At 41.6% G+C, this 19,038-nt stretch overlaps 1 protein-coding gene across 1 annotated transcript in view; it reads left to right on the top strand.

Moving 5' to 3' along the window:
* The first annotated feature begins 7,117 nt into the window (after positions 1–7,117).
* LOC138004460 (L-gulonolactone oxidase-like) overlaps positions 7,118–19,038 on the top strand; it is a 13,649-nt gene continuing 1,728 nt past the window's right edge. The window contains exons 1-6 of the mRNA XM_068850982.1: positions 7,118–7,230; positions 11,477–11,719; positions 12,016–12,377; positions 14,254–14,642; positions 17,089–17,370; positions 18,068–18,281. Of these exons, the coding sequence (XP_068707083.1) occupies positions 11,485–11,719; positions 12,016–12,377; positions 14,254–14,642; positions 17,089–17,370; positions 18,068–18,281 (1,482 nt within the window). The 5' untranslated portion in view covers positions 7,118–7,230; positions 11,477–11,484. The remainder of the gene's footprint in view (positions 7,231–11,476; positions 11,720–12,015; positions 12,378–14,253; positions 14,643–17,088; positions 17,371–18,067; positions 18,282–19,038) is intronic.

Raw genomic sequence — 19,038 nt, 5'->3', positions numbered from 1 at the left:
TCCTCTCCCTTAAACTTTTCAATTTCAAATCTCAAGTTAAACAATTCTAATTGTGTGTCAAACGGTTTGCGTGGCTTCCTCCCCTTCTTGTACTTCGACATTTAAAGATGTCACGGTACCTCGTTCATGTGCGGTCAGTATGTCCTCTGTCTGAGAGAGCTCGCTTTCCGAAGCACTTCTATGGAGTAAATTTGCAGCGGTATCATCTATGGAAGACCTTGTTTCAGTGTAGATTTCGAGGACTCTTAAGCCACATCGTTTACAGAAACACGCTTCAAAACACGTCCACTTGACACAGCGTTTGAACACGAAAAGTGGAGCGTAAATCTTTGTGAAAAAAGACAAAAACAGCAAGGTGACACACGCTGGCACCAACCCGGTGTGGCCAAACATCACGTATACGCACAACCATTTCACCCAGTTAATTCGCAGTTCCTCCTTGGAGGTGTGCCCCCAAAATTCGGGTGAGGTCAGACTCCAGTTTCAGGCTTACATTACGAATCAAGATCTTGTACTGTTTTTTTCAACCCTCGATATTTCGGATTGCGATAACATTTGAGCCCGGTGTATGAATTCCGGCACGCGTTTTTTCATTTGTGAATTTTCCTTAAAACACCAACCACTAGCGTCGGTTGCTTTTTACCAGAATGCATGACGCAAGCAACTGACATGTACTGACTGCGCAACCTAGCAGAACACACGTCAAAAGTGGAAACACGACTTCTTCTTCGCATTAAGTGCCTAACAACATTCATGGCATTCGAACCTTGTAAAGAAGCGTTCCGCAGAGACAGGTTTGCTCTGTCGAGGCGCGGTTAAAAATTGTCTATCAAGGTAATCAGTTGGCATTCGGCAAACATGATCACATCGCCTTGCACTGACGTTTGACATCCCTCTTTTTTTCTTTCATCTTCGCTACAAAAATATGGTTAAGAATGCGTTCCTTGTGCCGTGATCTTTGATGTATAAAATGCGTTGATAAACTCTATTGTGTTGTATGCACAAAACATCCGCAGAATATTCTACTAGTATAGGAACCGGGCACTTCAAACATAATAGGGAGCTTAAGCACGCGCGTTTTTGAGACGAGGACGGAAACCGGAAGTGAGCTGTTTTACCTTTTAACTTGTCTTTACACAACCACATTTATATTGCTAAGTATCTTTTCTCCATTAGAGATGATTAGTATAAAAATCTGGGAGACAGCACTGTCCTGACACGCGAAATGTTCTCTTCCGGTTACGTTCGCGTCTCAAAAACGGGGCGTGCTTAAGCTCCCTAATGACGTCAATTGGACCGCATTAAATTATCTTTCCTCTGCATGGCTCCAGATAGTTCCCCTGACCTGCAGTTCACTTGCTTTTTCAAACCACTTTGAGTTCAGATCCAGCGTTTGTGTACGAGATAAGTTAAAAAATCACCTTTTTAGGCCACACGTTAGTTTAGGAAATAAAAAAAACAACGGGAGACAACCCTGTAGCTACAGACTCTCTGTCTGTAGTGCATCTCATTTGCATATACTGCAGACAAGCTGAAGGGCGAAAAAAAAAGCAAAAAAAGAGAAAAAGATCGGGATAGTTTGTTCAAAAATGGGGACAGCTTTTCTTAGAGTTTATTTCATAGAGTTGAGTTAATTCAATATTTTGGAAAGCCAAAATCCTGAATTCAATATTCTGGAAGGCCAAAATTTTGGAAGGCTAAAATCCTGAATTCAATATTTTGGAAGCTAAAATCCTGAAAGTGGCCAAAGAGAGGGACTAGGGCATACGAAACACAAGATGGCCGACAGTTTGTCTGCCCGCGTGTTCCAGTCGCTTGCAAGGTATGTATATCAACAGTATTTGATTATACCAAGAGACTGTTAATATACATACCTTGCAAGCGTCGTATACTGTGATATTTAACTTCTTTCTTAAGCTTCGCATTCGAAGCATTCTTAAGCTTCGCATTCGCTTTCTTAAGCTTCGCATTTTTCTTATACAACTTGAGGTACACGGCAAGGAAGTACTTACGAAGCTAGAACTTAGGTACATTTTTAATAGTGACTATCTACAGGCGACTTTCACGATAGCCTCCCATGTAAAGCAAGTCATATGCATGGCAATACCTGTCCAGGTATATCATAAAACTCCAGTCTTTTGGTGCAGCAACTTCGAGACAGCTTTCTAATTGGTTATCGGTTTCAGTATTCATACACTTGTCCATTCAGTCTCAACACTGCAAAATTATTAGAGATCAAAGAACTGCACTATGCACTTACCTGTGACTCGAGATCTATAGTCCTGTGTCTTCACCGCTACACTTAGGCGACGAAAATGATCAACCCAACACAGTTCTTTTCATTATTTACTTTTGTATACTGAAAACTCAGAATTGATATGATCGATGTATAATAACCAAAACTAATCCTAACCTGACCCTATTTTTTCTCGAGGTTTAATTTAGGCTCCAAACAAGTGTCCTCAATTTATGTGAGTACATATTCAACCTTGGTAAAATGAAGATCACCGATTTAACCGGTAAAAACCGATTCAACCAGAGACCGGGTTTTACGTGCAACATATATACCTTGCAACTGGGCAAATTTATGTACTCCCATCAAATCTCGACCCTTCCCGTTCACTGTTAGCAAACAAAATTGTCTTACTGAAAACTTCAAATACATTCCTATTATACAAGAAACTGTAAGACCTTCCAATTACTTTATTGTAGAACTAATACTAAACAATTCTCCGCGCTTTTCATCAAGGTCATAAGTTTTACAATCCTCCTAATTCCGATGTTGTTTCTGCCAACTCTCTTGCCTGCGTATACTTTTAAGAAAAGACTTCAAACTATTTATTTGTAAGAATTATTAATGTATAACGCAGGTCAGTGTTTATTATTTCCAACGAAATTCATGTTTGTTAAAGATCTGAAGTGCAGTCTGTCTACTTTTTGGCCTTTTATCCTATTTCATCTCTTCCAGTTTTCGAATCTCTAATTATCTCAGTCGTTCGTGTTACTGAGGAGGTCTTGCCCAAGTTCGTTCAAACTGATAACGCGTCTCCAGTATAAAAACGGACGTGACAATGCTTCGGATGTTTTTCCTGATTTTCAGTCATCTGTAACAGTTACACAAAATCAGATTGTTTCACATTTTTGGCACGAAATGCGTTGACATCATTTTTGGGAGATGGGAAGATACGTCAACCCAAAATGAACGGTATTCGGTTTACAATTTCTCCGAATAATTGTTTTCTTTTTCGGTTTTATACAACACTTCATTGAAATTCGTGTCATGCATGATCACTGTGAAACTCGGAAAACCGTGAAGTCTAAAAATAACAATATTTCTGCAATGTTAATTGTATATATAGTGATTAAGCAAAGTAAAACCCACAATAGGATACTATAAATAATCATACCAGTGTTCACAGATCTCCGAGTTTCGCAGAGTCTTCGCAGAGTCTTCGCAGTAGTATTAGGTTGTCTCTCGAACTCGAGAATAACATTGAAGCCATCAGTTGTAGTTGTAATGAACAAGTGTCAACGGTGGACATGCATGTGGCTCTGAAGTCCAAAGTCCGAGGCACACACACAGCCACAGATAGGGCATGGTTTGCCACCAGTTGTGATTGGGGCCTTCGCTGCTCTTTTACGGGGACCCCTAGCTGCTGCAATATACAGGCGGCGGTCGAGCTCGAAGTTTCTAGCAGCTCTCTGGACAGTGGCTCGCCATCCAGATCTATTGGCTGCGGCGGTCTCCAGTTCCTTCGGTTGAATTCCTGCCCATTTGAGGTTGGACTTGAGGTTGTCCTTGTATCTCTTCTTGGGTCGGCCTTGGTTGCGTCTGCCCTGAGATAGCTCTCCATAGAAAAGCTGGCGAGGAATCCTGGATTCGTCCATTCGGATGACATGACCAGTCCAGCGTAGTTGGGCTTTGAGAACCATAGTCTGGATACTGGTAGTACTTGCCCTCTCTAGAACTTCTTGATTCGAGACGCGATCTTGCCAGTGTATCCGCATAATGGGGCGAAGTGAGCGTGTGTGGAACTGTTCAAGCTTTCTTATATGCCTGCGGTAAAGAGTCCAGGTTTCACAGCCGTACAGCAGTGATGGCAGAAGTATTGCATGGTAGAGCTGGAGTTTGGTAAACAGAGAGATGCTTTTGTGCTGTAAGACCTTGATACGAAGTCTGCCAAAAGCCTGGCTAGCTTTCTGAATCCTGGTTGTAATTTCCCTGTCCAGAGTCCCATCATTGAAGATGGTACTCCTTAGGTATTTGAATGACTCGACATTCTTTAGGTGAGTGCCATCGATGGTGATACAAGGCTGTTGAGGACGGGTCGCTGGTGCAGGCTGGAGAAGGACCTCTGTTTTGCTGCGACTGATCGTTAAGCCAAAATGTTTTGCAGCTTCATAGAATACGTCAGTAATTACCTGCAGACGGTGTACATTGTGGGCCATAAGAGCACAGTCATCGGCAAACAACGCTTCAAGTAGTAACCTCTCTAGCGTTTTCGTCTTTGCTGTCAGGCGCCTCAGGTCAAATAGTGACCCATCGAGACGGTAACGGATGTAGATTCCCAGATCCAGATCTCTGGTGGCATGAAGTATCACTTGTGTGAAGTAGAGGTTGAATAACACTGGAGCGAGCACGAATCCTTGTTTCACTCCATTTGAGATATCAAATCTTTCAGAGGATTCGTCGTCCGACAACACTTCTCCAGTCATGTCATCATGAAGCAGTGTGATGAGGGTGGTGAATTTCGCTGGGCAGCCAAGTTTCCCAAGGATGACCCACTACTGACTGTGTCAAATGCTTTGACCAGGGCGATGAAGACTGCGTAGAGGCACATGTTCTGCTCAGTGCATTTTTCTTGAATCTGTATGACCGTAAAGATCATTTCGATTGTGCTGCGGTTACGGCGAAATCCACACTGCGACTCAGGTAGAGTCTCCTCTGCAACTGAAGGAATCAGTCTGTTCAGCATAATACGAGCTAGGATTTTCCCGGCAGTAGAGAGTAGAGATATGCCTCTATGGTTCCCACAGTCTGCTCTTGAACCCTTGTTCTTAAATAATGCGGCAATGGTTGAGTCACGAGAGTCAGCTGGCATTTCTTCCATTTCCCAGATGCTAATGAGTATTCCATGGAATGTCTGTAGAGCCTCGTTGCTAAGGGCTTTGAATACTTCTGCAGAGATTCCATCCCTTCCGGGTGCCTTGCCATTGCTCATCTGTTTGATGGCTTTCCTGACTTCATCTAGCGAAGGAGGGTCATCAAGATCTTCAATGAGTGCTCTTTGGGGGATATGGTCAAGTACAGTAGAATCAACTAAGGGCGCTTTCCTTTTGTCAGAACTGGCCGGCCAGACCCATCACTTTGCAAAGAAAATGCAATCATTTGTAGGAACACTTGCATGATATTCCCTCGTATTCTTTTGAAGGAGTATGTATGATCCTCGAAGTGTGTTTATTTGAATATGTTGTAGAGTTATTCCTTCCAAATGCCCGGTCTGGCCGGTCAGTTCTGTTAAATGGAAAGCGCCCTGGGGATAGGCGGTTCAGAAGCTGACTGAAGTGTTCTTTCCATCTTTCTCTGATAGCAGCCTTGTCCTTGATGAATATGGTTGCGTCTGCGGAGAGCAGTGGACTAGAGCCAGATTTTGAAGGACCAAACACCGTTTTAAAGGAGTTGAAGAACTGCTTAGAGTTGTTGGAATCAGCAAAACTTTGGATTTCTTCAGCTTTCTTCTCCCACCATTTGCTATGCATCCTCCGTAGTTCCCCTTGCACCAAGGTTTGGTATGATTTGAACCTGCCCTTCTTTGGAGTAAAGCCCGGGTCATTTCCCCACTTCATGCATGCCTTGTTCTTTTTGGCGAGAAGTTCATCTATGTCACTATCGTTCTTGTCAAACCAATCCGGATGGTTACGGGATTTTGGGCCAAGTACTGCCTTTGCTGCTCCCGTTAATGCCTCTCTGAACTGGTTCCATTTCTGGGTTGGGAGGTCAGAACTTAGTTCAGCAGCGGCAAGTTCTTCATCTAGTTTGAACTGGAAACTTTCAAGATATTGAGGCTGCTGAAGTTTGGCGACGTTGAATAATCTTCTGGACAGTTTCGGGCGCTTTCGATGGAGAGGGGGAATAATGAGATTTAGTGTGGAGTGGATGAGCCTATGGTCTGTCCAGCATTCATCTCCTCGCATAGCTCTGGTAATGAGGACATCCCGTACATCACGCTGACGATAATCGATAAGGTGCCATTGTTTGGATCTGGGGTGCATCCAAGAGGTCTTGTATTTGTCTGCCATTCTGAATACCGTGTTGGTGATGACCAAGTCGTATTCAGTATACTTGCATAGCAGCAGGAGACCGTTGGCGCAGTAAGAGTTTGACAAAGTGGATTATCTTTCTTTGCCCTCTCTGTTGCTGGAGTTCTTTTAAGGAAGCTGTACCACTTTTTCGTGATCTATCAAAGTGCAGGAATGGTCCACCTTTAATGAATTCAATGGGTGTCAGTAAGGTTACCTCTTAGATAATAGGAACTCACGTAGCCACTGACTGTGAAACCGCATCTGACAACACCTTTTTGCCTTTGTTTAGCCTGCGCATTCAAGCAGTCAAGCCGTGGCATGCTCTTCATGTACCTCGAACCACTGGGAGCCTGCTCGTAGATTAGTCTTCGTAGAATAAGCGTACTTGTACATATTCATTGCCGTGACTTAAACATCTTCAGTTCCCACGGCCTGCTCAGCCTGCTCCCGTCTGACCTTGTAGCTAGCTCAGTCGGTAGAGCGGCGGTGATCTAACCCGAGGGTCGTGGGTTCAATTCCCATCCTGTTCAGAGTTTTTCTCTGTCCTTGTGTGGGCCCATTTCAAATATAAGTGCTACACGGCCAACGGTTGCAAAAACGTAATCCTTCCTTGTACAATGAGATAGAAAACTACTAAACAAATTTCTACTTTCGCGCTAAAACACGTTGCATGTAGGTACTTCGAATTCTGATTACCGATCCCGCTGTTTGTGATATTATTTGTTGCTCGGATAAATCGTTCGAGAATTATCGAGAGGGTATGGCGTTACAAGGCGGAAACACGTGATCTGTCAAAGTAGAAGAATATTCCGCCCACATCATGATTTAAAGACTCTTGGTACGAAGTCGACAAGCGCTATTAATACCGTAGTGCATTGGTTTGACAACAAAGCACCCATTGAGAATCCCGGAGCAAATTGGAGATAGGTAGGCTTTAGATAAAGGGCAGTATTATGGTTTATCGCCCACTTTTTGTATAGTGATCATGAAAACAATTCTTGGTCCAATTCTTGATCCAAACAAAGGAAGAGAAAGTGAATGAATTGCATCTCCTGGCTCCGCGAGCGCTTGTAAAAGAATAGAAAAAACAAATTCAGTTTTAAAACAGGACTCTATTTGATGAAAAACTTGAACCTTCGTACCGACTTCATTACTATAGGCGACTTTCAGAACGAATTCGATGTTATGGTTATGCAAATAAGTGGCGGGGTATTTAGCAGATAAGCTGTACTTTTTTTCTATTTTTTACTTTTCTGTCTGCACTTTTAGTGGAACAAATTTTATTCTTACTCATTTTAGTCTTTAATCTATATTTGTGAAAAAGCAATTGTTGTGTTATTGTAATTGGATGACGTGTCACTAACTGTGAAACGGCATCTGACAACACAACCCCTTCATGTACCTCGAACCACTGAGAGCCTGCTCGCGGGCTAGTCTTCGTTGAATGAAATTGCCAATTATTATCCACAATTGTTGCAAGAAAGGAAACAGGATTTGTTTTCCTTTCCACCCGTTTTATGTTGGAAGTAGATATTGTTCACACAACGTAGTGACCTCTTCACTAACACCCATTGAATTAATGGATCTGTCACATCTACATCTACATTTAGGTATGTCGGTAAAAGTCGTTAGACATCACACCAACGTTTAAGAATGTAACAAAAATTAAAATAATACCAATGAAAACTATATCTGCTAAAACGTGAAGTGAAAAAATAAATAAATAAGTGAGGGAATAAATAAATGTAAAAATAACTTAAATACTAAAATCACTAAGTAAAGTACTTAGAAAGGTTAGTCTTAAATGTCTCTAGAGAATTGCTTTTAACAATGCCTTTCGGTAGTTTGTTCCACATCCTTAGGGTACGTGGAAAAAAGGAATAAAAATATACATCCTTTGTGGCATTAATGTTTAAAAATTTATAATCATGACTAGAACGAGTTTTGACTCTGCAGTTGCTATGCGGGCGTACGCGTAAGTAGCTATTTTTATCGATATCAACGGTGCCATGGCATATTTTATACATCAAACTTAATCTTGCTATTGTTCTCCTTGTTTCAAGGCTGAACCAACCTAAGTCCCTTAACATCCCAGTAACACTATCTGTAGGTTGGTAGTTGTTTGAGCAGAATCGAGCTGTTTTTCTCTGCACACGTTCAAGGGATGAAATATCCTTTTTAAAGTGGGGGTCCCAAGCCTCACAGCCATATTCCAATTTTGGATGAACCAATGTTGTATCTGAAGTTTCCTTTACTGAACGTGGACAGTTCCACAAATTTCTGTTGATTAAACCAAGGACTTTGCTGGCCTTACCAGAGATGGACGAGACATGCTGGGACCACTTAAGGTTGTTTGTCAAGGTAACACCTACAATACTCGTCACAAATCGTTGAAACAGACACCGTTTCTCTCGAAGTTTTTGGAAAAATCCTGAGATTTCTACTTCACACTGTTTTTCCTACTGAAATGTGCCTTCTCCCTCCCTAATGTTGAGCCGCGCGTGTTTTGAAGCACTGAGTGATACCCAAATCAACATTGGGGAAGGGGAAACAAACACAAGTGTTTCAAGATTTTTGACGAGTATTGTAGGTAAGACACAGAATCAACCTGGTCAAGTTCATATCTACAAAACACATATTTCTTTAGAGGAGGTGACTTCTTGGTAGAAATGCAATCTCAATGGCTTGAGATTCATGCTACAAAAGCAACTTTGAATTCTTATCATACTCAAGCGATGAAAAGGAAAACGAAAAGATACGATGGGTGTTGTCCTCCCCTTGAAAATAACTCTATAACCCAAAAGGAAAAGGATGCCAAAGCAAAGCCCGGTTGCACTTAGATAGACCTACACGTCAAGCACAAAGAGCCTATCTGCAACTAACCTGGAATAGGTAAATCAATTTGATCCTTGTTACAATAAATAAATCATGAGAAGAATTAATTGAAAAAGAAAATTGCTCGTTTTTAACACTTTGAATTTCTTGAAGAAACATGATTTTAAGTTATTTTAAATATAAATGTTTACTAACTTTAATTTGTCACTTATCTGCTGCTCCTCTGGTATTCTATTTGTAAATTTCCGTTACTTGAGTGAAAAATTCAATATTTAGCAACCAAAGGCATGAAGTGTGATGAAATATCTATTACTCCAGGCAGTGTGTCATATTTTAGGAAAGGAGAAATGCGTGAATCAAAGGGAATTGGTCCAAGGAGGTATCCTTGAGGTACACGGCAGGAAGTACTTACGAAGCTAGAACTTAGGTGCATTTTTCATAGTGACTATCTACAGGCGACTTTTGCGATAGCCTCCGATGTAAAGCAAGTCATATGCATGGCAATACCTGTCCACGTATATCATAAAACTCAAGTATTTTGCTGCCGCAACTTTGAGGCAACTTTCTAATCGGTTATCGGTTTCAACATTCATACACTTGTCCATTAAGTCTCAACACTGCAAAATTATTAGAGATCAAAGAACTGTACTATGCACTTACCTGTGACTCGAGATCTATAGTCCTGTGTCTTCACCGCTACACTGAAGCGACGAAAATGATCAACCCAACACAGTTCTTTTCATTATTTACTTTTGTATACTGAAAACTCAGAATTAATATCGATGTATAATAACCAAAACTAACCTGACCCTATTTTTTCTCGAGGTCTAATCTAGGCTCCAAACAAATTTCCTCAAATCATCTGAGTGCATATTCAACCTAGGTAAAGTGAGGATCACCAATTTAAGCTGTAAAAACCGATTCAACCAGAGACCACGTTTTACCTGTCAGTTGCAAGGTATATATGATATATACCTTGCAACTGGGCAAATTTATGTACTCCTATCAAATCTCCTCCCTTCCCGTTCACTGTTAGCAAACAAAATTGTTTTATTGAAAACTTCGAATACATTCCTATAATACAAGAAGTTGTAAGACCTTCCATTACTTTACTGCAGAACTAATAAATATATAGATTTAGCCAAGCTTAAAAGCGGAGCTCCCTGGTTATTTATTCTTAATGCCTGTAAGGTTAGTGAAAATAAAAGGTTTCGAATCATCGCGGATGATGACCCAGGACAGAATTGTTGACTCACCACGGAGTAAGTGCCCCAAGCTTGGTAGATCTTAATACTCCAGGAACATTTAGGGCGCGTTCGATTGACCCTATTCCGGAATAAGAATACGTGGAGAAATGATTAAAACGGTATGTTTGGCGCGTTTCGAAGCAGCAAGGATAACAAAAATATGTTTAAAATATCATTTTAGCAGATATTTAACAATTTTAAAGTGAATAAACGAAGGATTTCTAACTTATATTCCATGTATTCCTATTCCGGAATACGGTCAATCGAACACACCGTTAATTAGTATCATTACTTTGATAAAAGGGCTGAATCATTGCCTCTAAAATTCATACCATAAAGCGGTCTGTATGGTCTCAGACTCAATAGCTAATGACACATGATTTTCTAGAACCCTCGACAAAACAATTCAGGAACGTGTTTATACAAAACAATAGGCAATTTTTGAAATATCAATATTCAGATTGATAGTGAGGCAGAGATGACAAAAACAATAAAAACGGATTAGAATGAATGTGAAAGATGTTAGCATATCATCCACTTTCCTTTGTCTTTGTCCTCTAAACCTCTCTTTCAAGCTGAATTTTAATATATCGAAAATGGCCTATTACCACTGCATTTGCAAAACTTTTTTTATGTTTAATTTCAATACGAACTCTTGGTCCGCCAAATCAATAGGAAAACTATGCCTGACCGTGACGATTTTTGCGCCAAATTTGCTTTGTTTTGGAAATTTACGCAATGTTCTTTTTCAAAACTTTAATTGTAAAAACACAACATTTCCTTAAGATTCCTGGTTTCCCTTAAAAAAAAAAAACCAACTTAAGATTCCTCCCTCAAACAAAAATTAAGTCAAGTAAACTATGTCCAAAAGTATTAGAAAACGCAACGGCAAACCACCGGTTCCGCTCCAGCACTGAATAGCCAGCCAGCCGTTTTGTGCGTGGCCGGCGTATAAATTTAACGCATTATTCATTACGCGTCATTCACGAAAATATCGATCCTGAATTGTTTTATCCAGGGTTGTGAGATTTTTCGCTATATTTGAAATACCGCCAGCCAAAATTAATAATTAAAAAAATCCATTGCCACAGGCAACAGAATGGGCAATCAAGTGGACTGTTGTTACAATGCACGCTGGTCCTATCAGTGCATATTTCCTTGCATTCGTTTTTGCACTTACACCGGACGGCGCGTATGGTACAACTATGACGGTATGGAGAAAGTACAACCACTAGTTCACCTATACCACCCTCAGCCTGCACCCATAAACAGCTTTCCAGAAGACTTACATGGCATCAATGATCACGCCGATATCGCGGCAGAATTGAAAAGCGGTAGGTGTCCACTTGAACACCGTGGTTACATACTTATCAAGTTTTTGCAATATCGTGCGACCAGAACCGGTTGGAATAAGAACAGAGTAGACTAAGTAACACCTGTATGTATTTTTTACGAGTAGTAATTTTTCTTGGTTTTCGAAATTGCGTTTTGAGTTCCGGTTCTAAACATGAAATATTTCGTTGGCATTTTTGTCTGATAAAACTCTTGTGTCTGCGTTGGGGAAGTCACTTGCTTTCCCTAAATATTGCGTTTTCAAAGGTAGGTTACCTTTTTGACTTTCTTTGCGTAGGTCTTAATGGTGTCGGGCAGCTAGCTGCTCTCTGCAAGTACGCCACTGACAACCAATACTCCATCAGGGCCGTGGGCACAGGCTCTTCATGGTCCCGTCTGACGCACACAAAAGACATATTGGTGGAGATGACATCACTGAAACGGTTTATCACACCTGAGCCCATATCCAGAGAGGACAACATGAGCAAGGAGTTCGTAGACATTGAGGTCGAAGCTGGGATGCGTGTGGTGGATTTTGTTGAGCAGCTGGACAGAGATTACGGCCTGGCTCTTGATATGATTGGAAATTACGCCGGCCAAACAGTCGGGGGAGTAGCAAGCACGTCCACTCACGGGTCAGGGATATTTAGTGGAACACTGGTAAAGTTAATTGTAATTAATCCGAGAATCATTGAATGAAAATCTATTGAATGAATGAAATCATTGAATGAAATTCTGTACACTTCCGACCACATTTCGTTGATCCAGTTCACACTCCATTTAAAGAGATTACTAAGAGAAACAATATTGAATAGAGGGAAGGAGTTATTTTTTCACAACCTTGTCAATCCCCATGGGTTAACCAGTTCTAAGCTTTAATATCAGAGCACAATTCACAGCAATTACGAGTGACTCCAGAATCTAACGTGGTGACTCCAATAGCTAAATAATGACTATAAGATTTATTTTCTCTTGATCATGAACAATAGGCCGCATTAGCAGTTTGAAAAACGTGTGAAACAAACGTGCGTCAATCTCGACCCCAGAGCTCTCTTCTCTTGACTGACGGAGAGAAGAACTCTGGGAAACCCTGAAACAAAGTGTCTCCTCATTGGTTTTCGTGAAGAACAATCAAAAGCGTCTCTAATTGGTACATTCATGTTAGCACGAGGAGTAAGCAGGCGCCTTAAGGTTCCAGTGGCCATATTTTTGGCCAATTTTTGGCCTACGGCGCATGTTCTCCTACATAGAGTTTCCCTGAGCCCTGGGTCGACCCGAGGCTCCGGTGACGAGAATGAAACGTGCGTACGATATTAAACTGTTTCATGCTGTAACTCTTGACCGTTTGGATGAAACCTGAAAACGGGCTTCTGGCAGGTATCAATTTAAAACCCAGAAGTTGCGGGAGGATTACTTCTCAACATTTTTGAAGTTAAAGTTTTTGACAAATATTTAGTTTTCCCGCGCATGCCCCTACTTGTTGTGTTTTACAAAAGATGGCTCTAACTGCGTTTAATCCGTGGAATGATCATCCAAATGAAAGCCAGAGAGCGTTACCTGCGAGTGGTGTTATCTATCACACTGTACAAAGAGATTCGAAGTTTTAATGTTACGCATGAGGTCCTAACAAAGCCGTCCCACATCGGCTCATGGATGTAGAGATGTTCACGCTTGTTCTCTGATATAAGCGCACAGCAGAGGCGGGGATTGATCGAATCTGGCAGTGTTTATTGTCTGCGATTAAAGTGCTCACCGGGGAGATTAGGAACTGAAAATTAAGAATAAGCTTGACTAACAGCAACTATGGACGAGTACTCGGAATGGTCGGTAATCTTTTCTGTTTTCAGAGTGAAATGAATTCTTCAAACAGAAAAACATAGCGGAGGGGCAAACTAAGAGCAGAATAAACAGAATATGGTTTCTTCGAATACGTAGAAGATGTGTCTTTAAGGTAATTGTTGGCGGGAAAATCGGGCGTGACCCGCCAAACCTGTGACTCAGCACCGGAAGTTAGGTTTTACGGTCGCCCACAAGGGTCACTACACATTCGTTCACAACATACTTCCCGCATTTAGGACAAAATTTGAATGAAACTTGCAAAGATTCTCCACACGTGAAACAAAACATGGCGTTGAAGGAAAGATGAGGAGGAGCTGCGTAACCGTTCCTTTTTCTTTGCCAACACTTGGGATCCTGGGGCGAATGTTTTGCGAAGATTTCGAAATGTGTTGTGAAGATTTCAGAATTTGTAGTGAATTCAAAATGCGTTTCGAACAATTTGGAATGTGTTATGCATAATTTGAAATGCGTACTTAATAATTCGAAATATGTTGTGAAATAATGCCTAGTGACCCTTGTGGGCCACCGTGAGGTTTAGACGCTCGGTCCAGACAAGAGTAATCCAGATTATCACAGGTCGCCTCCGTTTTCAAAATACATTTTCCTTCGGGAAACCTTAATCTGTGTATTCATTTATTCCTGAACAAAATTAGCAATAACGAGTATAAATGTAAGTAACCCTATGCTTACTTTTCAGTCAACGTTAGTGGTGGGTCTCCATTTGGTCGTCAGTGGAGGAATCCAGGTAAAAGTGAGCGGTGGACTGCAAACCATTGACGACTGTAAGGAGAAGATTGACAACGCCCAATATGGAGACGACCCTGTGGAGATAAAGAGTGATGACGTGCTGAAGGCATGCGCAGTAGGACTGGGATGTATGGGGATAGTTTATTCCATCACCTACCGTTGTGTACCCATGTATAACATCGAGGAGATTAGAAAAAAATACTCTGTGCGCTGGACCCAGCCCGACGGGATTAAAGTTCCGACAGATTTTGAACAAATGTACGGTGATCGAGACGGAGAATTCTTCTCATTTTTTGTCAATCCGTATCCTATGAAGAAATCAAGTTGTTGTGGAGGAGGGTAAGGCGAAAGTCATAAAATTCACACAAGATGAAAGGTCTTTACAGTTTTAAAAACAACAACAACAACAACAAACAAACGAACAAACAAAACAAACGCTTCCCCACAGCAGGCGATTAATTTACAAAATGTTTCATCCCCGAGGGTGGGGAGACAGGAGAACCAGTAATCAAGCAACAGTTCGCTCTTAATTCCCGTGCAACGTGGTTGTGTTGCGTTGCAATGATCGCACGGTCATCTTCAGTATGTTATGATTCCTTAAGAAAGGTTAGCACGTACCAATTTATACAACGGGATGGGGCAAATAATGTTGATTTGGAAGGACGTTCGATTCGCTACGGAAAACGTTCCCTAACATATATAGATCTGTACTTTTGGTCCAGATCAAAGGCAATAGACCATTTTACAGTTGCAGCTAAGTTACCTGGCCTAATAATAGAAGCGAGGCTGCCGGTGACCCTGCTTTGATACAAACGTTTGTGCTTTTCTAAATTTACATGATAAAGCAGTGAGGTATATAAATGTCTTGCTAGTCGTCGTCACAAAGTACAGCAACGACGCAGCTCAACAAGGTCGAACCGAAAGCATACTGTGGCGCCTCTGGCAGCCGCTATACGCCCCATGTATGACCTTGGAGCACAGCTTACAGCCAGCTGGAATCAGCTGTATCATGCTGTTTTTTGCCTCGAAGCAGAGAAGAGAACCAACACAAACTCAACCCACTTATGGTGTCAGGACCAGGAATCGAACCTGGGCCATATTGGAAAGAGGCGAGTGCTCTTACAACTGCTGCTGAGCAACAACTTCAAAAACAATACGAGAGAGAAAGACTCATGTTTTAAGAGTACAAATTGTAACATAGTTATTTATACCAAATAACCTGACACTCAAATTAAATCGATCTAAGTCCATTCATTCATTTATTCCTTTATTCATTTATTCACCACCCACCCACCCATCCACCCACCCACCCACTCACTCACTCACTCACTCACTCACTCATTCATTCCCTCACTCATCCACCCACTCACCCACCCAGACTTTAAACAACGGTAGAAAGCCGACACACGTGTAACAACGGCGACAGCAACGAGAACGTCACAAATTAGCATATTTAGTGGGCAAAAACAATAGCTTTGCACGGCCTGCACGTGCGTTTTTTCACTTTTGTCCATTTCGTTGCCGTCTTCAGCAAAACTAAAGGTGATGTTACACGAGCCGATTTTTAACGCAACATTGTTGCGTTAAAAGTTGCCTCGTGTAACAGGGTGCACAGGGCGAATTTTAACGCAACATTTTGTTGCGGGAACATGTTGCAGGTTTTTGAAAGCGATTCAAAAACCTGCAACATTGTTGCCCGAATTTTGTTGGTGTTGGTGCGTGTAACATCCCCGCTGCTGACTTTTAACGCAACATCGTCCCAGAATGCACCGCGCAGAACCGAAAATAGGTCACGTCGACGTGAAGTAAACAAACAAAATGACGAAGCTTGTTGAAGATGAAGGACCGGTAAAAATAACTATACCTAAAACTCGATTAGATGATGCCGGAAGGCGAAAACTCATACGGTTCTATGAGAAGAAACCTGTGTTGTGGGATACGTCCCTAAAGTTACCGAAGAAAGACGCCAAAGACCAAATAATTAGTTCCCGATTTCTTCCTTTTTCATCTTCCAAATCGCCCACTAACAACAGAACCTGAATGATTTTCAGCCGCCGTCTTCTTAACTCATTGTTCGCCATAAAATAGGCAAATTTGAGGTTTTATGAAGTTGAGGATAAATTTTATTTTCTCCCCTAAATTAAACGCCGTTCCGACGAGTGTCGTTTTTGAGGAACTATCATATTAAAAAGGTTGAAATAGTTACGAAGCGATTGAAATAACGCAAATTTATATTTTGAGAGGAAGTTCTCGTTGCCGTCGCCGGTGTTGTTGCTTAAGCTCCGTATTGTGGCGATGGAAATATTCTCTAGGTAGCGACCGCTGACCAACGTTTTTGTCCATAGTCAAATGCCCGGCCATGGAAATTCCCCACTATGCGGAGCTATCATCTTGTCAAATGCCCGGGGTATGCCCGGGGGGAGGGGGATGGGCGCACTTGGATTTGACTGGTACATAAACAGGCCAATACCTCCCTTGTGAGAGAGTATGGCACAATAAAGATATATTGCTACTGCTACTGTTACTCTTGCTGTTACTCACTCACTCATTCATGCATTTTTTCATTCATAGCTAGACTCCCTGAACTTAAGGCTCCCCGGCCTGTTGTCCTTTAACTGAACTATACATAGACACCAGGTAATCCTGCTGTCTGAACTTTCATCCCATTTCGCTTTTCCCTTATGGTTTTTCGCCTGCCTCCATTGACTTGTTGACGACAGCAACAGGATAATGGCACATTGATTTGGATAAAAAAAATCTTAATCAGTACAACTTGTTTTGCTAGGGAATATTTCATCAATATGTCCTACCTGAAGGCCAAGAGAACAGAGCGTAGTCCCCAGTGCCCTGCTTGTTGCGCATGCTGGTGTGGACCAGGAGGACGAGGGATGGCAGAAATAGGTTGTATGCAGACTGACTGCACAGCAACTTGTCTCCAGAGCTGCGCAAACTGTTGCCCCTCTTGCATACCACACCTGACCAACTTTGCATTGACGCAGTTTTCATATAATACCCCGTATGTGCAAAAGTGGTACAACGTGCTGCAGTTTACGAAAGGCAATGTTCAGTGAGTTATCATACCGTTTTTTTATGATGAAGTGATCTATCAAAAACAGCGCCGATTGTTTTAATGTATCACCGCCCAATCAGTGTTATCTACCTGTCGTTTCAACTGCCCAACATATGCAATAGGGAGCTTAAGCACGCGCGTTTTTGAGACGCGGACGGCAACCGGAAGAGAAAATTTCGCGTGCCAGGACAGTGGTGTCTCCCAGATTTTTATACTAATCATCTCTAATGGAGAAAGGATACTTAGCAATGTAAATGTGGTTGCGTGAAAACAGGTTAAAAGGGAAAACAGCTCACTTCCGGTTGCCGTCCGCTTTTTTAATGATTGGTGAAACCGAGACATGACTTCGTCATCGTTTCCGTTCGCATTTGCGAGATAAATCCGTAATATCTTGGTTGGCGCGCTGATCCAGGGCGTGCTTGCGAAACTTCAGCTCTTGAGCACAATTTCCAATATCGGTGAAGTTGAAATCAAATTGAGGAGATTTAAGATTTTACGAAAGCTAGGGTTATCGACACGGAATGTGTATTTTTGTTTACTATATTTTGTCTATTGTTATAACCGTGACTAAAAAAGCTTCAGAGAAGTAAGGCCTGGGGAACGTAACATTTCACTTTGCAAAAGATCCGGAAAATTGCGGTGTGAAAACCGTCTGTTACCTTATGTTTACAATCTCTTATGTCTTCTCTCCCAGTGTGCGCACGGCTGAATGGTGCTTGCCGCTGACCAAGCTCAATGACGCACTGAACAGAGTGATGAAGATAGTTCAAGATTACGCAAGATTTCATCATCAATACTCCTTGCTGCCTATTTATGTGAGACTTGTCAAAACAGATGATTTGTTCCTGAGTCCTGCTAGCAAGACGAGGCCTGATGAACCCAATAGTGAGAAAAACTGCTACATTGAGGTAAAGACGTTTCTAAAAAGCACAAATCAATAAGCGTGGTATCGGCTGCAGGTTTTTCTTTGAATTCTTGCTGGTTGGATTGCATCCGCGGTTATTGGCCAGAGTGAAAATATTAAGCCGCTTTTAATTTGTCGAACTCATGTTGGCAAACACATCCAGTTGGCACGCGCGAACGCCGTCAAAACAACAATTTTTAGCTTCTCTCTGGTGTTACCAACTTTCTGTTTACCTTCTACTCAATGGGCTTAGAATCCTATGGGGAGACCGTGGAGAATGTGGGGCTACCCCATAGTTATGTTTCAGCTCCGTCTGCAGCTTCCATCTCTTACATGACATAAACGTTTTTGCCCTTTCTTATACCTCAGAGATAAGCCAGACCAAATAAGAAAGAAAGAAAAGCAAAACATTTGCGTTGTATTTTCTACAAGGACTTTTTTTTTCAATTTTTGGTACATTTTCCAATATGTATTCAATTTGATTGCTACAATTTCGATCATTTGTTTATGTTTGTGTTACTCTTTAAGATACAGAAACTTTAAATTTTGTTACCCTTTGGCATTGTCCAAGGACGCCCCCTCCATCGCCCCCGATGAAAACAAAGGCTGTTTATTTTCGATGAAGGGGGTAGTTTCTAAAGAAACTGTGGTGCTGCATCGGTGGGGAAGTAGTACACAAAAAGTTGGTTTTATTAACGGAGTTGATAATGTAAATTGACCACCGTGCATAGATTCTAAAAGCTGACGTTTCGAGCGTTAGC

The sequence above is a fragment of the Montipora foliosa genome, chromosome 5, assembly GCF_036669935.1.
Source record: "Montipora foliosa isolate CH-2021 chromosome 5, ASM3666993v2, whole genome shotgun sequence".
Taxonomy (NCBI): Eukaryota; Metazoa; Cnidaria; class Anthozoa; order Scleractinia; family Acroporidae; genus Montipora; species Montipora foliosa.
This window is presented reverse-complemented; position numbering and strand designations above follow the sequence as displayed.